General features: G+C 41.5%; 1 protein-coding gene across 2 annotated transcripts in view; it reads left to right on the forward strand.

Annotated features, from left to right (window-relative positions):
• arhgef17 (Rho guanine nucleotide exchange factor 17) overlaps positions 1-24,092 on the forward strand; it is a 262,211-nt gene that overhangs the window by 182,457 nt on the left and 55,662 nt on the right. For both annotated transcript variants that reach the window (XM_062974485.1, XM_062974487.1), the window contains exons 3-5: positions 10,373-10,555; positions 19,557-19,673; positions 22,080-22,172. In XM_062974485.1, the coding sequence (XP_062830555.1) occupies positions 10,373-10,555; positions 19,557-19,673; positions 22,080-22,172 (393 nt within the window). The remainder of the gene's footprint in view (positions 1-10,372; positions 10,556-19,556; positions 19,674-22,079; positions 22,173-24,092) is intronic.

The raw sequence follows: 24,092 nt of genomic DNA on the forward strand, positions 1-24,092 counted from the left end.
TAGCAACACAATGATTCTGGCCATGAAAGCCTTCACCAAGACGACTAAATGCCACGTAAATTTTAGAAATGACTTTAAAGAGCTCTTGGACTTTGGAAGAGACTATTTCCAAAGAATTCTGGACTCTCCTTTGAAGGTCTTTGTTTAAAGGGTGGATAGACATCAAATTGTGCATTCCCGCATAACAGGGAGTCAGACTATATGGCCTTTGTGTTCCCTCCCAGCTGAATAGTTCTATGATTCTATAATTTCACCTTTTGTATATTTAAATGGGATGGATTTGCTACCACAAGACGTAGTAATGGCTGCCAGCATGGATGGCTTTAATTGGGGATTAGACAAATGCATGGAGCGAAGGCGATGGATAGACTTGACTTCTAGCAGCAAGGTCGCTTGCCTCTCCATATTAAAATATTTATACTCAGCTCTGGATCATGGGATCACAAGCAAAATCCATTTAAACCATTTAGAATTTAAACCAAGAGCAGTAATTTGGACAGACTGGGATCAGAGTCCGATGAGTGAGTTTTAACTACAGCATGGAGACTAAAGGTGCATCTACACTGTCAAATTAATGCAGTTTGGCACCTCTTCAAATGCTGTGGGTCAATGTTGTAGAACAGGCATGGGCAAACTTTGGCCTTCCAGGTGTTTTGGACTCCAACTCCCACCATTCCTAACAGCCTCAGGGCTTTTCCTTTTCCCCCTCAGCTGCTTAAGCAGCCAGGCTTTGAAGCTGCAAGGCCATTCAGTGTTAATCAAGCTGGCCAATTGCAACATTCACACTTGCCTCAGTTTTTCCCCCCACCGTGGACATTATTCCACAGATACACAAACCTCACTTGCCTAGTTTTCAACAGACCTCACAACCTCTGAGGATGCCTGCCATAGATGTGGGCAAAACGTCAGGAGAGAATGCTTCTGGAACATAGCCAGACAGTCCAGAAAACTCACAGCAACCCGGTACGGAAAATGTTCAAGTGCAAAAAAGCCAAGTCAAATCAGATTGCTTCTCGGCGACACGTCCTCCACGTCCCTCGATAATTTGGCCGTAATTATTCAATTATGACTTGAAATAAAGCTCTCCTTTTTTCTTCAAGGGTGCGAAGAAGTCAGAAGTCCTTCCAAGAATGCCCTTGTGCCAAATTAAAGATTTATACACACACACACATACACACGCGCACACACCCTAATTGGCTTGCCTATCCTTGAGCTCTCTAAGCTTTGCAAAAGGACTGGAAACACTCCCTTTGTCCTTTCCAATTAAAATCCCATTGTCCTCTTGCTTTCAAAGTGAAAGAGGAGGTGTAAACTGTGAGGTTTTTTTGGCAGCCTCAAAAAGAGATTTTGTTGCGAAATGTCAACTCAGGCAGTGATTTAATTCCACGCAAACTTGCTTTTCGTCACGTAGGAGCACTTCCCATTTTCAGACCTCTAAGAACACTGTCTAATGCTCGTTGTCACCTCTGAACCGTTATCCACACTGCAAAATTAGAGCAGTTTGATACCACATTAACTGCCATGGCTCTATGCTTTGGAATCCTAGGATCTGTGGTTTAGTGAGATATTTTCCCTTCTCTTTGGAGAGCTCAGTGGACTACAAATCCCAACAATCTATAGGCTGTTAAAGTGGTGCCAAATTGCTATAATTCTGCAGTATAAATGGATGGCCTTCTAGTCATCCCTGTCAGGGAACCGGCATCCTGACTGATTGATGAGTCAGGTCTCACCTTCTGCTCATCCGTCAGACCACTTAGCAACGGTGAAAGAGGCACCGACAAAGAACGACAGCACAGTCGATCTTATCTGCTGAACCCAGCGGCACTAAAGACTTTATTTACACTAAAATTTACAATGCTAATAACCAAAGCTGTCTGGACACATCTTGCCTCCGCAAGATCAAATCATAGAGTTTCTCTGTCTCTCTCTGAGTCTGTTATCAGTGAACTGAAGCACCTCCCTTGCATTCCACAGTCTGTGACATATCTTCCTGTCAGTTGCACACAAACCAGAAGTCTTAGTCCTTTGCCCTTCTAGCAATCAATCAGGGCTCATTGCAGTTAACCTCTTGACTGCTGGAATGCTTGCCGGAACGAATACACACACTTCCACAGCCACAATAGATTAAACATTTCACTATAATACCACAAAAACAGTAACAATCCCTTCCTTTGACTGTGGGTGCATCTGTACTGTTGAATTAATGCAGTTTGACACTACTTTAGCTGCCTTGGCTCAGTGCTAGGAAGCCATGGGAATTGTAATTTGGTGAAGCACCAAAACTCTTTGGCACAGAATGCCAAAGACCTTGTAAAATGACAGCTCCCAGGGTTCAATATCATTGAGCCATGGCTTTTGAAGAAGTATCAAACTGTATTAATTCCAAATTGTAGATGCATTCACCTTGCTTTAAATTACTCCTCCCTGATCTCCCATTTCTTCACTTTGGGTGGATCTACACAATGAAATTAATCCAGTTTGAAACCACTTTAGCTGCCATGTATCAGTGCTACAAAATCCTGGGATTTATAGTTTGGTGAGGCACCAGCGCTGTTGGGCAGAGAGGACTGAAGAGCTTCTAAAATTATAACTCCTTTGATTGCAGACTGTTGAGCCACGGCTGGCAAAGTGATGTCAAGCTACATTCATACGAAAGTGCAGACACACCCTAGGGTATTTATCTGGCAGTCTTCACATCTATCCAGCCTGAGAGGGAAGCAGTAACAAACCTCTGAATATTTTCTGGGCTTTTGTAAACAGAGGCTGGCCTTCTGTTGGGAGGGATTTGATTGTGCTTTCCTGTATAGTAGTATGGGTTTTGACTGGATAGCCATCTGTTGGGAAGGCTCTGATTGTGTCTTTCTGTGTAACAGAATAGGGTTCAGCTGAATGGCCATCTTTTGGGAAGGCATTGATTGTGTCTTGCTGTATAGCAGAATGGGGTTGGACTGGATGGCCATCTGTGAGGAGGGCTTTGATTGTACCTGTATAGCAGAATGCAGTTGGGCTGGATGGCCATCTGTCAGGAGGGCTTTGATTGTATCTTCCTGTATGGCAGAATGGGATTGGACTGGATGGCCATCTCTTGAGAGGGCTTTGATTGTGTCTTCTTGTATAGAAGAATGGGGTTGGACTGGATGGCCATCTGCCAGGAGGGCTTTGATTGCATCTTCCTGTATGGCAGAATGGGATTGGACTGGATGGCCATCTCTTGAGAGGGCTTTGATTGTGTCTTCTTGTATCGAAGAACGGGGTTGGACTGGATGGCCGTCTGCCAGGAGGGCTTTAGTTGTGTCTTCTTGTATAGAAGAATGGAGTTCGATTGCATGGCCATCTGTCGGGAAGGCTTTGATTGTATCTTCCTATATAGCAGAATGGGGTTGGAATGGATGGTCGTCTGTCGGGAGGGCTTTGATTGTATCTTTCTTTATAGAAGAATGGAGTTGGACTGGATGGCCATCTGTCAGGAGGGCTTTGATTGCATCTTCCTGTATAGCAGAATGGGATTGGACTGGATGGCCATCTCTTGAGAGGGCTTTGATTGTGTCTTCTTGTATAGAAGAATGAGGTTGGACTGGATGGCCATCTGTCAGGAGGGCTTTGGTTGTGTCTTCCTGTATAGCAGAATGGGATTGGACTGGATGGCCATCTCTTGAGAGGGCTTTGATTGTGTCTTCTTGTATAGAAGAATGAGGTTGGACTGGATGGCCATCTGTCAGGAGGGCTTTGGTTGTGTCTTCCTGTATAGCAGAATGGGATTGGACTGGATGGCCATCTCTTGAGAGGGCTTTGATTGTGTCTTCTTGTATAGAAGAATGAGGTTGGACTGGATGGCCATCTGTCAGGAGGGCTTTGGTTGTGTCTTCCTGCATAGCAGAACACAGTTGGAATGGATGGCCATCTGTCGGGAAGGCTTTGGTTGTATCTTCCTACATAGGAAATTGGGGTTGGACTGGATGGCCGTCTGTCAGGAGGGCTTTGGTTGTGTCTTCCTGCATAGCAGAATGGGATTGGAATGGATGGTCATCTATCGGGAGGGCTTTGATTGTGCCTTCCTATATACCAGGATGGAATTGGACTGGATGGCCATCTGTCAGGAGGGCTTTGGTTGTGTCTTCCTGTATAGCAGAACACAGTTGGAATGGATGGTCGTCTGTCGGGAGGGCTTTGATTGTATCTTCGTGTATAGCAGAATGGAGTTGGACTGGATGGCCATCTGTTGGGAGGGCTTTGATTGTGTCTTCCTGTATAGCAGAATGGGGTTGTACTGGATGGCCATCTGCTGGGAGGGCTTTGATTGTGTTTTCCTGTGTAACAGAATGGGATTCGACCGGATGGCCACCTGTCGGGAAGGCTTTGATTGTGTCCTCCTGTGTAACAGAATGGGCTTGGACTGGATGACCGTCTGTTGGTAGAGCTGTGATTGTGCCTTCCTATATACCAGGATGGAATTGGATTGGATGGCCTTCTGTTGGGAGGGCTTTGATTGTGTCTTTGATTAATTGTATTTATAATTTTGTTTGCGACTTGCGGAGTGGAAATAAAAGTACGGAGTGAGGATGAAATAAACAAAACAGCAGCCTATGGCGGTGATTAAACCCTCTTTCCACACACAATGAGTTCTTGCTCCTCTCAGCCACCCATTTCCCTGGCAGATGTCATTCCCCACTGCCTCCATCACTTCTGGTTTCTATGGCAACTAAAGATATTCCCACAATCCACCTCTTCTGGGCATGCTCAGTATTGCTTGAAGCCAAGTGATGACATCATATTGTTGGCAAGGCTAGATTCCTAGATTCCACAGTCAAAATGTGTTTTTTGGAATGTGCATTATTGTGTAGATAGGCTTGTATTTATATATATAAGCATATGTGTTTGCGTGTACAGTAGAGTCTCACTTATCCAAGCCTCGCTTATCCAAGCTTCTGGATTATCCAAGCCATTTTTGTAGTCAATGTTTTCAATATATCATGATATTTTGGTGCTAAATTTGTAAATACAGTAATTACAACATAACATTATTGCATATTGAACTAATTTTTCTGTCAAATTTGTTGTATAACATGATGTTTTGGTGCTTAATTTGTAAAATCATAACCTAATTTGATGTTTAATAGGCTTTTCCTTAACCCCTCCTTATTATCCAAGACATTCGCTTATCCAAGCTTCTGCCAGCCTGTTTAGCTTGGATAAGTGAGACTCTACTGTATCTATATATCTATAGCTATACTAGCATACAGGAGCCCTGGTGGCGAAGTGTGTTAAAGTGCTGAGCTGCTGAACTTGCGGAACTTGTTAGCTCCAGCTTCTGCCAACTTAGCAGTTCGAAAACATGCCAATGTGAGTAGATCAATAGGTACCGCTCCAGCGGGAAGGTAACAGCGCGTCATGCAGTCATGCCAGCCATATGACCTTGGAGGTGTCTACGGACAACGCTGGCTCTTCGGCTTAGAAATGGAGATGAGCACCAACCCCCAGAGTCAGACATGACTGGACTTAACGTCAGGGGAAAACTTAACGTCATGGGGCTGGGCTGTGGCGCAGCTGGCTAGTAACCAGTTGCTATAAATCACTACTGACCGAGAGGTCATGAGTTCGAAGCCTGGGTCGGGTTAAGCCTCCGACCATTAAAAAAAAAATAGCCCCGGCTTGCTGTTGACCTAGCAGCCCCGAAAGACAGTTGCATCTGTCAAGTAGGGAAAATTTAGGGACGCTTTATGCGGGAGGCTAATTTAACTAATCTACAACACCATAAAACTGCTCACGAGGAAAAGAAGAGGAAGAACAGCCACCAATGGACGGTGAAGCAACAGCTCCCCCTGTGGCCGGAAATCTTGAAGCTGGAAAGATGTTAAAAAATGCCTCTGTATCTGTCTAAAACTGAATGTTGTTTGTCTATTGGCATTGAATGTTTGCCATATATGTGTTCATTGTAATCCGCCCTGAGTCCCCTTCGGGGTGAGAAGGGCGGAATATAAATACTGTAAATAAGTAAATAAATAAATAAATAAAACCTTTTACCTTTTTAGACTAGCATACATATCTGACATTGCCCAGGTTTGTTTGTTTATTTATTTATTTCCATCATTTCTGCTTACAAAACTGGCAATTAATGCCGATACACCATAATACAATAAAATAGAAAAATCTTCCCAGGAAGATTAGGCGGGCCCCCATCCTGTCCTCCTTCTGGAGAGAATTGAAGACTTGGATGTTTAGAGAATGTCCAGCCCAATGGTCTGCAGTTATGATACAGCTCAGTACTTTCATCCCATGCCCGTGCTCCTTAGCTACAACTTGCACTATCCCTTTCCTTTCTTCTTGTTTACAGTTGGCCATGTTTCTATAACAGTTGACACTATAGGTGATTGGTCGCTGTTCTGAGTTCAAATGGTTGTTTTATATCAGGGGTCCCCAAACTAAGGCCCGGGGGCCGGATGCAGCCCTCCAAGGTCATTTACCTGGCCCCCGCCCTCATTTATAATATAATATTTTATATCAGTTTTAATTATATAATATATTGTATATACATATGATATTGATAATAATATCATTTTATACAATATAATACTAATAATACCATATAATAATATTAATTATATGTTATATATTACATATAATGTTACAGTATAGTGGTATAGTTCAGTATAGTAATATATAATGCTAATATTGTGCTATGCTAATAATATAATATACTAGCTGGGCCCGGCCACGCATTGCTGTGGCGGTGTCTGGTGGTGCTGGTGAGAAATTGTTGAGGTAGTGGTGATATTGAATGTCTGTTGTATGGTTGTCTTTATGTTTAGTATGCACACTGAAGTGGATTATATGGCAGTGTGGAGTCAAGATAATCTAGTTCAAAGCAGATAATATAAGATTCTGAATGGGTTATATAGCTGTGTGGAAGGGCCTTGAGTCTAAACTGCCATATAATCCAGTTCAAATCTGATAATCTGTGGAAGAGGCCTAAGTGAGGCCTAACTGTGCCTGTCCCCTGGGCTGAGTAGGTTGCTAGGAGACCAAGTGGGCGGAGCTTAGCCTTCAAACTGGCAGCAATTGGATAAAAACTATTATTCCTCTCCCTGTAATTAGGACTTTATTTTTCTTTTCTTTTTGTTGTATCAACCTAGAGCCGTGAATGATGGGTTGTGTTGTCAAATTTCGAGGTTGGGGGGCCTGTAGTTTTGTTGTTTTGTCCGCTGCCCTGATGCCATCATTCTTTTATATATATAGATTGTATGTACCTACAGCTGCTCTGAGTTCCCTTCGGGGTGAGAAGGGTGGGATATAAATGTAGTAAATAAATGTAGTAAATGAATAAATAATTTTGGACTTAGGCTCGCCCAAAGTCTGAAATGACTTGAAGACATACAACAACAACAATCCTAATTAACCTGACTATCTCATTGGCCAGAAGCAGGTACACACTTCCTATTGAAATCCTGATAGGTTTATGTTGGTTAAAATTATTTTCATTTTTAAATATTGTATTGGTCTTTCATTGTTATAGTTGTTGTTTTGCACTACAAATAAGATATGTGCAGTGTGGATAGGAATTTGTTCAGGTTTTTTTTTCCAAATGATAATTCGGCCCCTCAACAGTCTGAAGGATTGTGGACCGGCCCTCTGCTTTAAAAGTTTGAGGACCCCTGTTTTATATACTAGTGGCTTTATTTTGTATTGTACTGTGTGTTTATTTAATGCGTTGTTTTAGGCACCTTGTGCCGTATGTAAGTCGCCCCAAGTCCTGTTGGGGAGATGGAGGCGGGGTACAAAAATAAAATTATTGTTATAAGTTATTACGTTTACTTTCTTACCTGACTCTCCACAAGATTAAGGGAGGGGTACAGCATTATTGTTGTTGTTGTTTTGTTTCTTACCCACCTCTCTGTGTCAAAATGCAGTCAAAATATAATGGAAAGTCCAAAAAGAAAAATAGCACAGAGTTTTAGCCTTGTAGTTCTATTGGTACAGCATAAATGAGCTGGTCTTATGCGAAATATTGTTGTGGTTACATCTAATTACGGTCATCTCTCCCCATTTGCAGTTTCGACTTTTTCAGATTTAATTATATGTGGATTTGATTTAAAAGTATTCTCTTCAAGAATCTCCAGGTCCTCCAGTGTGGTTCTATGGATGGATGTCAACTACAGAGTCATGTTGGAAGATGTAGAAATTCCTAGAGATGTGTTATTACATGTTTTATAAAATAGCAATGCCTATATTAGCCTCACCCCTAACCCTAGGGTTCCATAGCCTTCATCCAGGGCAGTTAAAGCTGTGTCAAACTGCATTAATTCTACAGTGAAGATGCATCCTCAAAACATCACCTGACTCCTGCTCAGCTACATAAGTTTTCAGTATATTGTTGTGGTGACTGCTAATGTTGCTATTATTATTATTATTATTATTATTATTATTATTATTATTATTATCAACACAACGACGTTGTATGGCACAGCAAACAAGATAGATATGCTGGATTTCGTTTCGCAAAACCACAAGTCGAACACTTCCCAAGTGTCTAGGACTATGTGATGTATTTTCTGATGATGTGTGCAGATCCCAGTAGGGTGGCCTTTTGCAGTTGGCAGATGGTGATTTTATCAATGTCTATTGTTTCCAAATGCCGGCTGAGATCTTTTGGCACGGCACCCAGTGTGCCCATCACCACCGGGACCACCTGCACTGGTTTCTGCCAGAGTCTTTGAAGTTCAATCTTGAGGTCCTGATAGCGGCTGAGTTTTTCCTGTTGTTTTTCATCTATGCGACTGTCACCTGGGATGGCGGCATCAATGATCCAAACCTTTTTCTTTTCCACAACTGTGATGTCTGGTGTGTTGTGTTCCAGAACTTTGTCAGTCTGGATTCGGAAGTCCCACAGTATCTTTGCGTGCTCATTTTCCAATACTTTTGCAGGTTTGTGATCCCACCAGTTCTTTGCTGCTGGGAGGTGGTACTTGAGGCATAAGTTCCAATGAATCATTTGGGCCACATAGTTGTGCCTCTGTTTGTAGTCTGTCTGTGCGATTTTCTTACAGCAGCTGAGGATATGATCAATGGTTTCGTCGGTTTCCTTGCACAGTCTGCATTTTGGGTCATCAGCTGATTTTTCGATCTTGGCCTTAATTGCATTTGTTCTGTTGGCTTGCTCCTGGGCTGCAAGGATTATTATTATTATTAATATTTATTATTATTATTATTATTATTATTATTATTATTATTATTATTATTAGTTTATGACACAGCAAACAAGATAGATATGCTGGATTTCGTTTCACAAAATCACAAGTCGAACACTTCCCAAATGTCTAGGACTGTGTGATGTATTTTCGGATAATACGTGCAGATCCCAGTCGGGTGGCCTTTTGCAGTTGGCAGGTTGTGATTTTGTCAATGTCTATTGTTTCCAAATGTTTCCAAATGCCGGCTGAGATCTTTTGGCACAGCACCCAATGTGCCGATCACCACCAGGACCACTTGTACTGGTTTCTGCCAGAGTCTTTGAAGTTCAATCTTGAGGTCCTGATAGCGGCTGAGTTTTTCCTGTTGTTTTTCGTCAATGCAACTGTCACCTGATACGGCGACATCAGTGATCCAAACCTTTTTCTTTTCCACAACTGTGATGTCTGGTGTATTGTGTTCCAGAACTTTGTCAGTCTGGATTCGGAAGTCCCACAGTATCTTTGCGTGCTCATTTTCCAATACTTTTGCAGGTTTGTGATCCCACCAGTTCTTTGCTGCTGGGAGGTGGTACTTGAGGCATAAGTTCCAATGAATCATTTGGGCCACATAGTTGTGCCTCTGTTTGTAGTCTGTCTGTGCAATTTTCTTCTTATTATTATTATTATTATTATACTGCTTTTATCTCTTGCTTGAGATTCAAAGAGGCTCACAACTTTAAGGAAAAAAGCCAATTTAAGAAGTCCAACAAATACAGTAGACTCTCCATTAACTGGAACTCAATCAACCTGAACTCTCAAGCAAGTGGCAAAAACATTGTTTTTATTTGATTTCTAATATTGCAGCTGACTGCTATGGGGAATGCTTTGGCTCGTTGAATGTTACCTAATCTAAATGTTAATTTGGTATATTGTATTTTGGTATTTAAAAGGCAAGATCTGTAGCTATGGTCTAGGCCAGGCATGGGCAAACTTGGGCCCTCCAGGTGTTTTGGACTCCAACTCCCACAATTCCTAACAGCCTACCGGCTGTTAGGAATTGTGGGAGTTGAAGTCCAAAACACCTGGAGGGCCCAAGCTTGCCCATGCCTGGTCTAGGCATTAATAAACAACAATGCTACCAAGAAAAATCAGCCCCCATGCTATTACCAAGCCTAGAATACTTATTGTATATGTTTTCCTCCTTGCAGGGCTATATGAAGCCTCTGAAGCAGCCAGAAAACTCCATCCTCTGCGACCCTTCTCTGGTGGATGAGATCTTTGACCAGATTCCTGAGCTTTTGGAGCATCACGAGGAGTTCCTGGATCAGATCTCGGAGTGCATGCAGAACTGGCACGAGAAGCAGAAAGTGGGAGACATCCTGGTACAGTCTGTGAGTACAGCTGCCTGGACCCCGTGCGCATGCAATGTGCCTTTTCAAGAGCCTCGTGGGCTCATATCTCTAGGCTGGTGGAAAAAGGAAAGGGAGGAGAGAGGAAAGAACAAAGCAAATGGATTCAGACACGGAGGAAAGCACAATGCCATACACAAAACAAAATGCACGGATATAGCATGGATGAGACCTGGCTTGGAAACAGTTCAGGTGAAAGGGATCTTGGAGTCTTAGTATACCACAAGCTGAACATGAGCCAACAGTGTGATGCGGCGACTTAAAAAGCCAATGCGATTCTAGGCTGCATCCATTGGACTAAAGCATTTAAATTGAAATGGAAATAGCATACAACCTATGAAATCGAACAATTAAAATACAAGTACAGTAGAGTCTCACTTATCCAACAGAATGTTGGATAAGCGAAAATGTTGGATAATAAAGACGGATTAAGGAAAAGCCTATTAAACATCAAATTACATTATGATTTTACAAATTAAGCACCAAAACATCATGTTTTACAACAAATCGATGGAAAAGGCAGTTCAATACATGGTAACATTATGTAGTAATTACTGTATTTGTGAATTTAGCACCAAAACATTGCAATGTATTGGAAACATTGACTACAAAAACATTAACTACTAACAAATAGACTACAAATAAAGACAGAATTGCATAAAATGAACTTACAGTAACAACATTGTCGGAAGTTAAATCAATAACAAGTTCAGTCCTCGCTGCCTAGAGAAATAGCTGTGGATCTGGGTAGGAGGAAGATTGCATTGGATAATCCAGAACGTTGGATAAGCAAAGGTTGGATAAGCGAGACTCTACTGTATTATTTCCCCATTTCTACCCATGAACCACAACCCATGACCTCCGCCTGTCAAGTATTTCTTCAACCTGAAGCAGAGTTTCAGGCAATATTAAAGTATTGTATATAGTAGGCTTGCGTAAACTTTCGCCTTCCAGGTGTTTTGGACTTCAACTCCCACAATTCCCAAGAGCCTACCGGCATTGCTAAAATAACATAAACGTAACACAAACGCGATTTTATGCCTGTCATTTGCACATAACAAAGTGTTCTGGCAAATGATTTTTGGGGGAAAATACACATATTGAAGTGCTGGCAACCAGAATTGGGTTTTTGTTGCCGAAACACATTTTTCATACAACCATATCAGCAAAGGACAATATAAAATTAATGATGAATTACTAATTCATATAATCATAGATCAAAAAGACCACCCAGTCCAACCGATTTATGTCATTCAAGAAACCACAAGTAAAGCCATCCCAAATGATGGCCATTCGGTCACGCATTAAAGACCTCCAGAAAAGGAAACTCTGTTGGACTCCCATAGCAGCATATTCTGTTATCAAACGGCTCTTAATGTCAGGAGGTTCTTCATAATATTTAGGTTGGATCTTTTTTCTCAGAGTTTGAACCCATTGCTCCATTGTTTCCTAGTCTCCAGAGCAGCAGGAAACAAGCCTGCCCCCTTCTCCTTAATGGGACCTCCTTTCAGATAATTAAATATGGCTACCATGTACAGTAATCTCTCAGTTTTCTTTTCTCCAAGATTTTAAACATCCTTAATTCCCTGAGTCGCTCTTTAAAGGGCTTGGTTTCCAGACCTTTAACCATTTTGGGTGCCTTTCTCTGAACACTTTTCTTCTTGGCACTATTACTTTCTTACATCAAGACACTATAACCCTATTAATGCAGACTAGAATCACATTGAGTTTTCTATCTGCAGCATCACCCTGTTGACTTGTGCTCTTGTGTATTGTGGTAGTTAAAAGGGTCAATAAATTTCCCCCTTGAAACTCCACACAATCAAGGATCTGAGCTGATATCCTACATCCATCTACACCAGGCTTGGGCAAACTTTCGATTGTGGAAGTTGAAGTCCAAAACACCTGGAGGGCCCAAGTTTGCCCAGGCCTGATCTACACCTATGTACTTCCTCAGTGGTGGTGCTATTGCCTCTTTTTGCAGAATACAGTAGAGTCTCACTTATCCAACATAAACGGGCCAGCAGAACGTTAGATAAGCGAATATGTTGGATAATAAGGAGAGATTAAGAAAAAGCCTATTAACCATCAAAATAGGTTGGTTTTACAAATTAAGCACCAAAACATCATGTTAAACAATAAATTTGACAGAAAAAGTAGTTCAATACGCAGTAATGTTATGTTGTAATAACTGTATCTACAAAATTAGCACCAAAATATAATGTTATATTGAAAACATTGACTACAGAAATGCGTTGGATAATCCAGAATGTTGGATAAGCGAGTGTTGGATAAATGAGACTCTACTGTACCAACATTGAGTAACTGATTACACTGTGTAACAAAATTTGAAAAAAAAAATATGTTCCTGACTTGAAAGTATTATTTCCTGTTTAATTGTGTAGGACTTTAATCTACTGTTTCTACTCCAGAAACTTTGTTTTGTGGCTGCCACAAACTAGGTTCAATTAGTTGAAACTCAGTGAGACACTAATTGAAAACCTATAGCAAAACGTGCTGCAGGATGCCCCTTCCACAAAAACAAAGTTTCTGCAGTTTAATAAACTTTCCCCATGTTTTTATAATAGAACCAGTTAAGAAATGACATTTATAACCCAGAACAAAAATTTCCTTACATAATGTTATGTATTTCCCAGTGTGCCTACTTATTGTCCTTTGGTGTAATGAGAACACCACTGTGGTTGTTTCCGCAATCCTGGGGAATTGAACGCAATGCTGAATAATGATTGTGTCATCTTCAAGAACAAAAGCATGTAATCCCTTCTTTTATGGTGACTCGTCCTGGACGTAAAACCCAGTTGATTCAACGACTCTCGTCCAGTTGGGAACACTGATAGGACTGAGGGCCATGTGAAAGAGTAACACATGTAGAACTGTACCTGTGCAATGTATCTATTGCACAAACAGCTCAAAAAAGCCATACGTGGGAGGGGAGCAACACTGGGTTTTCGCCATGGTGTTTTCAGGTAGAAACGTGGCTTTCTTGGCTCGCATGCACGTGTTCTGGCTGTTATGATGGCCGGTAATTACCAGGGGGAAAAGGAGAAAAACGGGGGATTTGTTGACCCAGTTTATATTCTGTCACATGTTTGCATCTGAGACCAGGCAGCCTCCGTGGACTTCACGCGACCGAATGTATGTCTCTTAACCTTTCCTTCCACCTGTTCTTCTTGCTCCAAATGTTCTAATTTCCTAGAATAAATTGCTCTTCAAGGAAATCCAATCAAAGGGTATCTCATAGGTACACAGCGAGGCATTGCTGTAATTGTTGCGAGCTTTCAAGACACTTCTGGGCTTTTCTTAGCGAGATTTCTTCCAAATTTATTTATTTGTTTATTTACAGTATTTATATTCTGCCCTTCTCACCCCGAAGGGGACTCAGGGTGGATCACATTGTACACATATAAGGCAAACATTCAATGCCATATGAACATAGAGACAGAGACAGACGCAGAGGCAATTTAAACCTTCTCCAGCTTCCATCTTCCTGAGGATATGCTTGATTCCGGCCACAGGGGGAGCAGCTGCTTCATCATCCACTGTGATGGCACTTCCTCATTCCAACGCGGCTGGGTGATTTTTTTTTATGGTGTCGTAAATTAGCCTCCCCACATATAAGTGGTACCTAAATTTCCTACTTTATAGATGCAACTATCTTTCGGGTTGCTTAGGTCAGCAACGAGCAGGGACTATATTTTATTTTTAATTGTCAGGTGCTCACCCCGACACGGGCTGGCCTTGAACTCATGACCTCTTGGTCAGAGTGATTTATTGCAGCTGGCTGCTAACCAGCCTGCACCACAGCCCAGAGGTTCACCATCACCTTCTTCTAAGGCTGAGAGAGTGTGCCTTGCCCAAGTTCACCCATTGGGTTCTCATAGCCAATTAGGGAGTTGCACACTAATCTCCCAGAATATAATGCTAAACATATATTGAAGACCAAAGTTTTAAATGTCTGCTGGATTCTTTGCATTTGTTTACATTTCTTTCATTGTCTATATAGCAGGCATGGGCAAACTTCGGCCCTCTGGGTGTTTTGGACTTTAACTTCCACAATTCCTAACAGCCTACCCGGAGGGCCAAAGTTTGCCCATGCCTGCTGTATAACCTCCAGAAAACACAAAGGCCTGTAATATATAATGAGCCAGTTCTTAGAATTCTAGAGTTGCAAGAGACTACAAGGGTTATCTAGACCAACCCTGTTCTACCAGGCAGAAAGATACAATCAAAGCTCTCCTGACAGATGGCCCTATAGCCACTGTTTAAAGACCTCCAATGCATCATGGAACCATCATAGTTAGAAGAGACCGCAGAGGCCATCCAGTCCATGCTGTCATGCTGAAATACAACTAAAGCACTCCCAACATATGTGTTAGTGTTTTTGTGATATGAAGTGAAATGTTTAATGTATTGTTGCTGTGGAAATGTATGTAGTTTGTTCCGGCAAGCATTCCAGCAGTCAAGAGGTTAATTGCAGCTAGCCTTGATTGATTGCTGGAAGAGCAAATGACAAAAGACTTCCGTTTGTGCTACATGACAGGAAGATACATCTCAGGGTGTGGAATGAAATGGAGGTTCTTCAGTGTACAGAGAACAGACTCTGAGAGAGACGGAAAAGTTCCATGTTTGATCTTGTAGATGCAAGATGTGTCCTGACAGCTTTGGTCAATTAGCACTGTATATATTAATGTAAATAAAGCTTCAGTGCCGCTGGGATCAGCAGATATAAACAGCAAAGTTGTCCTCCTTGGTCAGTGCCACTTTCGCTGTTTGCAGAGTGGTCTGACGGATGGACAGAGGTGAGACCTGGCTCATCAATCAGTCGGGGTCACCAATTCCCTGACAATATGACCATCCAGCCTCTGCTTAAAGACCTCCAGAGAAGGAGACTCAACTCCTAGGCAGCATATTCCACTCTCAAACAGCTTTGACTGTCAGGAATGTTCAGATAGAATCTATTTTCATGGAACTTGAATCTGTTGCTTCATTTCTTAGTCTCTGGAAACAAATTTGTCCTGTCCTCCACAATGTGACACCCTTTCAGATATTTAAACCTGGCTCTCATGTCCCTTTCTCTCAGCCTTTGTTTCTCCAAGCTCAACATCCGCAGCTCCCTAAACCACTCTGCAAAGAGCCTGGCTTCCAAACTTTTGATCGTTTTCGTTGCCCTTCTCTGGACATGTTCTAGCTTGTGTATGCTCTTGAATTGCTTTGCCCGGAGCTGGACATAGGGTTATTATTCCAGGTGATTTTTGAGCAAAGCAGAACAGAGTGGGACTATGACTTCCTTCAGTCTTGACACTATTCTCCTATGGACATAGTCTAGAATCACCTTGGCTTTTTAATCTGCTGTATCACACTGTTGACTCTTGTTCAGCTTGTGGTTTCCTATGTGTTGGGAATCATCCAGGACTACTCAAGTCTAGATGTAGTTAGATAGATGATAGAGTTAGATTGAGGGAATCCTTTCCCTGTTTCCAAAGCATGCCTAGAAAGGCTTTACTGTGTTTCACTCTATCCTGTTTACATCACATCCCATACTTTGAAGTTAGTGGAAATGTGAATCTTTAGGGACACTAACTTCTCATTGGTCAGAATGTCTTTTATGGCCCCAATAAACTGGACCATGAGGTTGGAACCATTTTGCTTCCTTCTTCTCCCTTTGTTCTTCTAGCTAACAAGAAGCATCTCACCATCTCTCCTGGCAAGATGTAACTATTTAGATGTTTGTTATTTTTCCTTTCTTATTTCTCCTTAGAAACCAGTCTAGAGTAGACTAGACAGCTCCCAAGCCTTTCTATCTACAATGTTCTTTTTACCTGAATAAATACTTTTTGAACTTTTATTGAGACTCTGCAGTCCATTGCAATCCTAAATGGTCAAAGGCTTCTCTTTGCTCGCCCCGTGTAAGTAACTGTTGCATTTTAAAGCTTTGCTTTTGTTACTCTGCTGATTTTTGGTGGAATCTCCCCCAGAGAGGGTTAAATTGAGTCTAACCACTCAGAGATTACCACAACACTAAGACTCCTAGATCCTTTTCACTCATACGTACAGTTTTCAATTCAGGTATTTGTGCATTCTGCTTTTTCTGCTTAAGTTTAGCCCTGTACATCTCTCCCTGCTGGAAGTTCATTTGGTTAGTTTTGACCCAGCTCTCTTATCTTCATAACGCGCGACATGCTACAGTACAATTGTAACGGCACACAAGGGCTTTCCGGTTGCATGATGCAGCCCTCCGTTGCAAACGCACAGGCCAAGGAGATCTGCGGGGGTGGCTTGGGAGCGAATCCAAGAGCCTTGCGCCTGGAGAGATGGCCGCCTTCCTTCGCTCTCATCAATCCCCAGAAGCCCGTGAGCACGATCTATCAGCTTCTCCCTCCCATCCCTTTTCCCTTGAAAGTACTTTTCTTGGAAAGGGCACGGAACAGATGCCGGCGCTTGAAAACAGGGAGACAGAGAGCACAACAACAAGCAGCAAGGAAGGAAGGAGGCTTTCTGGGGGAGGCACTTCGCATGCCAGGCACATCCTCCTCGCCGGAAAAGGAGGGGTTGCCGTATAGCACAGCTTTTGCGAGTTTCATATTGGCAAGTTTGATAATTTGCAGATTTTTTGATTTCACCATTCTAGAAATCTCTCAGTCAAGCATAGGCAAACTTCGGCCCTCCCGGTGTTTTGGACTTCAACTCCCACAATTCCTAACAGCTGAGGGATGCTCCAATGTATTTATTTATTTATTTATTTACAGTATTTATATTCCGCCCTTACTTCTCACCCTGAAGGGGACTCAGGGTGGATCACAATGTACACATACATGGCAAACATTCAATGCCATATGAGCATAGAGACAGAGACACACAGAGGCAATTTAATCTTCTCCAGCTTCCTGAGGGTATGTTCGATTCCGGCCACAAGGGGAGCAGCTGCTTCATCATCCACTGTGATGCCAACTTCCTCATTCCAAACGCTGCTGGACGATTTTTATGGTGTCATAAATTAGTTAAATTAGTCTCCCCACATATAAGTGGTACCTAAATTTCCTACTTGACAGATGCAACTATCTTTCGGGTTGCTTAGGTCAACAACGAGCAGGGCTATTTATTTATTTATTTATTTATTTATTTATTTATTTATTTATTTACAGTATTTATATTCCGCCCTTCTCACCCCGAAGGGGACTCAGGGTGGATCACATCACACATATAAGACAAACATTCAATGTCGTAACAGAACGAAGACAAAGACGAACGCAGGCTCCGAGCTGGTCTCGAACTCACGACCTCTTGGTCAGAGAGATTTGTTGCGGCTGGCTGCAGCTGGCTGCTCACCAGCCTGCGCCACAGCCCGGGGCTATTTTTTATTTTGTCGGGTGCTCACTTCGACACGGGCTGGCCTCGAACTCATAATGATTTATTGTAGCTGGCTACTAGCCTGCAACACAACCCAGCTGTAAAGCCCTTAATGCACATCAGTGCTCTGTAGTGTGAACCAGCATTGCGTTGTGAAACTGATTACGCAATGGGTGCTCTGATGATCTGCACATGCGCATTACAGAGAAGTGTAAGACCCATCCAGACCTCGAAACTGGATCCAGGAGTTGTTATTAATCCAGCAGTTCCCAAACATTTTTTGGTCATAAAAATATCGGAAGAGTTTTTTTTCTAACTCTGTTCCTAAGGCATTGTGAACCCTCAAAGTCCTTCCTTCTTTCATCTACTCAATATTTCCGTCTGAATAGAACCCCAGGAATGAATGAAAATATAGATTGGGATGCCTTTAAGGCAGTAATCAGAGGAAAATGTATCACAATTGAGAAGGGCATAAATAAAAGAGAGAAAGAAAGATTAAGTAAATTGAGAATGGAAGAAGAAGCAGCACTTCAAATATGTATATATGTACATTGTGATCTGCCCTGAGTCTCCTTCGGGGTGAGATGGGTGGAATATAAATACTGTAAATAAATAAATAAATTTATGTGGAACCTCTTTTGCTGTAGTTTGATTCCTTTGCTTCATGTCTTAGTCCTTGGAGCAGCAGAACTGGACTTATAAGCCAGGCATTTTATAAAACCACTAGCTTTGCCTGGCCACGCGTTGCTGTGGCTTATGCTTTCAGAGTGTTGCTTTTTATTTACTGTCCTGATTTTAAAGATTATATTGTTCTGCATTATTATATCACAGAAATTATTACATATTATATTTATAATCTTATATTATCTGCTTAGAACTGGATTATATGAGGCCCCTTCTTCACAGCTGTATAAAATGCACACTGAAGTGGATTATATGGCAGTGTGGAGTCAAGATAATCCAATTCAAGCAGATAATATAAGATTATAAATGGGTTATATAGCTGTGTGGAAGAGCCTTGAGTCTACACCGACATATAATCCAGTTAAAATCTGATAATCTGTATTTTATAGGCAGTGTGAAAGAGGCCTAAGTGAGGCCTAACTCTGCCTGTCCCCTAGGCTGAGTGGGTTGCTAGGAAACCAATTGGGCAGAGATTAGCCTTCTAACTGGCAGCAATTGGATAAAAACAATTATTCCTCTACTTCTAATTAGGACTTTATTTTTCTTTTCTTTTTGTTGTATGAACGTAGAGGCATGGATGAGGGGTTGTGCTGCCAAGTTTAGTGTTTCTGGGATGTGTAATTTTGTTGTTTTGTCCTAGGCCGAAATTTCATTACCCTTTTATATATAGAGATGGCCTAAAGAGTTGTAAATAATAGCCCCACTTGTAGTTGCCTGATGTATTTATTTTTTGTTCAAAACTTGGACACAAACCAGTACTAATTATTGAAGCTGTGCCCTCCTGATTAAATGGTTTGTAAATGTCATTTCCCAGGTGCCTGGACTGGGAGGGATCTCTCTTGCCGATGATGTAACTTTCTATTTCCTTCTCTTACAAAGAGAGAAATGCCTACATTTGTTTAATGTTTCTCTCCTTCCTTCCCTCCTCCAGTTTTCCAAGGACATCCTGGTGAACATTTACTCTGCCTACATAGATAACTTTCTCAATGCCAAAGATGCTGTGAGGATTGCCAAGGAAGCCAAGCCAGCCTTTATGAAGTTTCTGGAGGTAAGATATGAACTCAGCTCTTCCGGCTGTGTTGGTGAAAATAAGAGGCAACTCATGGTGCATCTACATCAGGCATGGGCAAACTTCAGCCCTCCGGGTGTTTTGGACTTCAACTCCCACAATTCCTAACAGCCGGTAGGCTGTTAGGAATTGTGGGAGTTGAAGTCCAAAACACCCGGAGGGCCGAAGTTTGCCCATGCCTGATCTACACTGTAGAATGAATGCAGTTTGACCCCACTTTAACTTCCATGGATCACTTCTATGTCATTGTGGGAGTTGTAGTTTTACAAGGTCTTGAGCCTTCTCTGCCAAAGACTACTGGTACCTACTTGGTACTTTTCTCAATCACTAAGGGAGGAATAGGAAGGTCTGGTTTATGTGTATCAACAGAAATGCAGTTATTTCCTCACTGTTACTATTGGTAACTATTTGATCATGCCTGTCACAATATATAAGAAAATGGATATAAACCATCTAGAACCAGCAACACTGATCATAGAGATTGTATAAGAGTAGACAATGAAGACAATAAAATAAATCATGAATTTGTTTCTTTATTTACAATATTTATATTCCACCCTTCTCACCCCGAAAGGGACTCAGGGTGGATCACAGAACACACATATACGGCAAACATCCAATGCCATTTACACATTGACAAGACAAACAATTTCACATAGATAGAGATATATATAGGCTCTTCTCATCTTCGGCATCTTGAAGGCATGTCCTCAGTTCCAGCCCTGTAGAAGAGCTTTGTTTGTAAACTTCCCCCTAGATCAAATTGCCGGCATTTTCCTGGCATTTCCTTATGGGTGCCTTAATACCTCCCCACTTTTAAATGGTACCTATTTATCTACTCACAGTTAGCTTTCAAACTGCTAGGTAGGCAGAAGCTAGACTAAAGGCCAAGAGCTCACCCTGAACCAGGCTTCGAACTGTCAATATTTCAATTGTCAAGATTGACTACAGCTGGTGGTTATCCTGCTGTGCTAAAGCCTGACCCTAATAATTTTTTTTTCGTGTCAGGAGCAACCGGAGTTGCTTCTGGAGTGAGAGAATTGGCCGTCTGCAAGGACGTTGCCCAGGGGACGCTCGGATGTTTTTGATGTTTTACCATCCTTGTGGGAGGCTTCTCTCATGTCCCCGCATGGAGCTGGAGCTGATAGAGGGAGCTCATCCACACTCTCCCCAGGTGGGATTCGAACCTGGCAGCTTTCAGGTCAGCAACCCAACCTTCAAGTCACTTAGTCCACTACGCCATCTGGGGGCTCCACCCTAATAATAATAATAATAATAATAATAATAATAATAATAATAATAATAATAATATGTTTGTTTATTACTCACCTCTTCTAACCCCCGGTGGCACAATGCCCAGTTCATTTTACCCCCTCTACTTGGGTGCCAAATCCATGTTTTTACTATGATTATCATTTTATGCTTTTACTGTGTTCAGAGTGTTAAATTTTAATGTTTGTATTTCTTGATGATATTTTATTTTGGTTTGCTGGCTTGGCCCCATGTAAGCTGACCCGAGTCCCTTTGGGGAGATGGAGGCAGAGTATAAAAATAAAGTATTACAGTAGAGTCTCACTTATCCAACACTCGCTTAGCCAAAGTTCTGGATTATCCAACGCATTTTTGTAGTCAATGTTTTCAATACATCGTGATATTTTGGTACTAAATTTGTAAATACAGTAATTACTACATAGCATTACTGCATATTGAACTACTTTTTCTGTCAAATTTGTTGTATAACATGATGTTTTGGTGCTTAATTTGTAAAATCATAACCTAATTTGATGTTTAATAGGCTTTTCCTTAATCTCTCCTTATTATCCAAGATATTCGCTTATCCAAGCTTCTGCCGGCCCGTTTATGTTGGATAAGTGAGACTCTACTGTACTATTATTATTATTATGGGCCCTGGTGGCACAATGTGCCAGCAGACTGCTGACTTGAAGGTTGGGTTGCTGACCTGAAGGTTGCCGGTTCGAATCCAACCCAGGAAGAGCACTGATGAGCTCCCTTTGTCAGCTCCAGCTCCATGTGGGGACATGGTAAAACATTGGTAAAACATCCAAATATTCAGGCGTCCCCTGGGCAACGTCCTTGTAGATGGTCAATTCTCTCACACCAGAAGCGACTTGCAGTTTTTCAAGTTTCTCCTGGCACGGAAAAAGTGTTGGACTGCAACTCCCATCATCCACAGCCATGTCTTGTCCTTTTCCAGAGCTGAGTAGTGGAAACTCCAATCATAAACATGAAGCCACTGTTATGGGAAAACCATGCAAGTTAAAACCGGTGTTTCAGCTATATTTCCTCATATGCCTGTGAAACATCCTCCTATATCTTATGCGGAGGGGTCATTTTGCATCTCACCTTTCCTTCTTCTTTCTTCAGCAAAGCATGAGGGAAAACAAAGAGAAGCAGGCCCTCTCGGACCTCATGATCAAGCCGGTGCAGCGGATCCCACGCTACGAGCTCCTGGTCAAGGTGAGCCAAACACAACAAACTTTTTTGTGTGTTGATTTGTGGTAAGTCTGGAGTTGTTGTTGTTGTTGTTGTTATACATATCTCAACAAATTTTAAAAAATGAAACCCAGACTCATGTGTACATAAGTGCATGTGAAGGCATGCCAATCCACAGGTTTAACTGCACCTGCAGAATGGTGGCAGAAGGCCTTCTCCCACCATATTTCTCTGCTTTTGATTACAGTCTTGAAAACAAATGCCCAAAGCTGCTGTTTGTGCAAACGGAGTTGATGAGGCAATAAATGTTCCATTTCAGGCATCATTGAGTTCACAGCCTACCTTTGGCATTAGGCCTATGGCAGCACTTTTGCACATTGAGGCAGCAATTCATCTCTTTAGCTTGTAGCTGTTGCCTGTTTACTTACAATATAGCCTTTATTTGCATACCTGTGATGCCTTTTGCTTATACCAGCATCTGTTTCAGCAGGTACTAACTGTCAATCTGTTTCAGCAGGTATTTGCTTGTTAAAATAAGAAATTATATCAGCTATAGTATACAGTAAAGTCTCACTTATCCAAGCCTTGCTTATCCAAGTTTCTGGATTATCCAAACCATTTTTGTAGTCAATGTTTTCAATATATCGTGATATTTTGGTGCTAACTTTGTAAATAAAGTAATTACAACATAGCATTACTGTGTATTGAACTACTTTTTCTGTCAAATTTTTTGTATAACATGATGCTTTGGTGCTTAATTTGTAAAATCATAACCTAATTTGATGTTTAATAGGCTTTTTCTTAAGGCCTCCTTATTATCCAACATATTCGCTTATCCAAAGTTCTGCCAGCCCATTTACGTTGGATAAGTGAGACTCTACTGTACCAGCATCTGTTTCGGCAGGTACTAACTGTCAATCTGTTTCAGCAGGTATTTGCTTGTTAAAATAAGAAATTATATCAGCTATAGTATACAGTAAAGTCTCACTTATCCAAGCCTCGCTTATCCAAGTTTCTGGATTATCCAAGCCATTTTTGTAGTCAATGTTTTCAATATATTGTGATATTTTGGTGCTAAATTTGTAAATACAGTAATTACAACATAACATTACTGTGTATTGAACTGCTTTTTCTGTCAAATTTGTCATATGACATGATGTTTTGGTGCTTAATTTGTAAAATCATAACCTAATTTGATGTTTAATAGGCTTTTCCTTAAGCCCTCCTTATCCAAGATATTCGCTTATCCAAGCTTCTGCCGGCCCATTTAGTTTGGATAAGTGAGACTCTACTGTACATTGTCTTAATTCAGTTGGGTTTATTGCTTTTTTGTTATCCTTGCCTTGGCCCTGCTTCTCACCCTCGGATGGATTCTAGATTGTCAACCGGTTGGGGCAGAGACCTGTGTGTTTGGTGGAGCACCGTATGTATCCTTGGAGATGCTTTCAACAATAAACAAACAAACATTTACTGGAAGCTCTTCAGTTTTGAGCCGGCTGAGTGGGAAATGACAGGAATACTCGTGTCAGGATGACAAAGGCATTCACATTCATTGGATTTTTTATCGAGATTTTTCTTTTAGAAATTATACAATATATTATCTTCCAGACTGATGGTGGAAATGCGCTTCTTTCTTTATTTCTTTCTGGTTTTCTGTCAGTGGAACAAAACAGAAAATATGACTTTGTTCTTTCTTACATATAAATAAATGGACCAATTCAGACTATTACTTTCCTACATGAGGTCATTTTTCACACATATGTTGGAAATAAGCATGCATGGTTTTGGAAAGGCACGACGCTTTAAAAACCATAACCTTTTGGAAAACCAAAATCTCCATAGCCCATTGGAAAATAATGGCATTCACAACCATTTGAAAATTGTAACCTTTTGTAAAAGTATGATCTTCCAGAGAAGAGCCAAAAACCCATCTGAGTTAGATCT

The sequence above is a fragment of the Anolis carolinensis genome, chromosome 3 (genome assembly GCF_035594765.1).
Source record: "Anolis carolinensis isolate JA03-04 chromosome 3, rAnoCar3.1.pri, whole genome shotgun sequence".
Taxonomy (NCBI): Eukaryota; Metazoa; Chordata; class Lepidosauria; order Squamata; family Dactyloidae; genus Anolis; species Anolis carolinensis.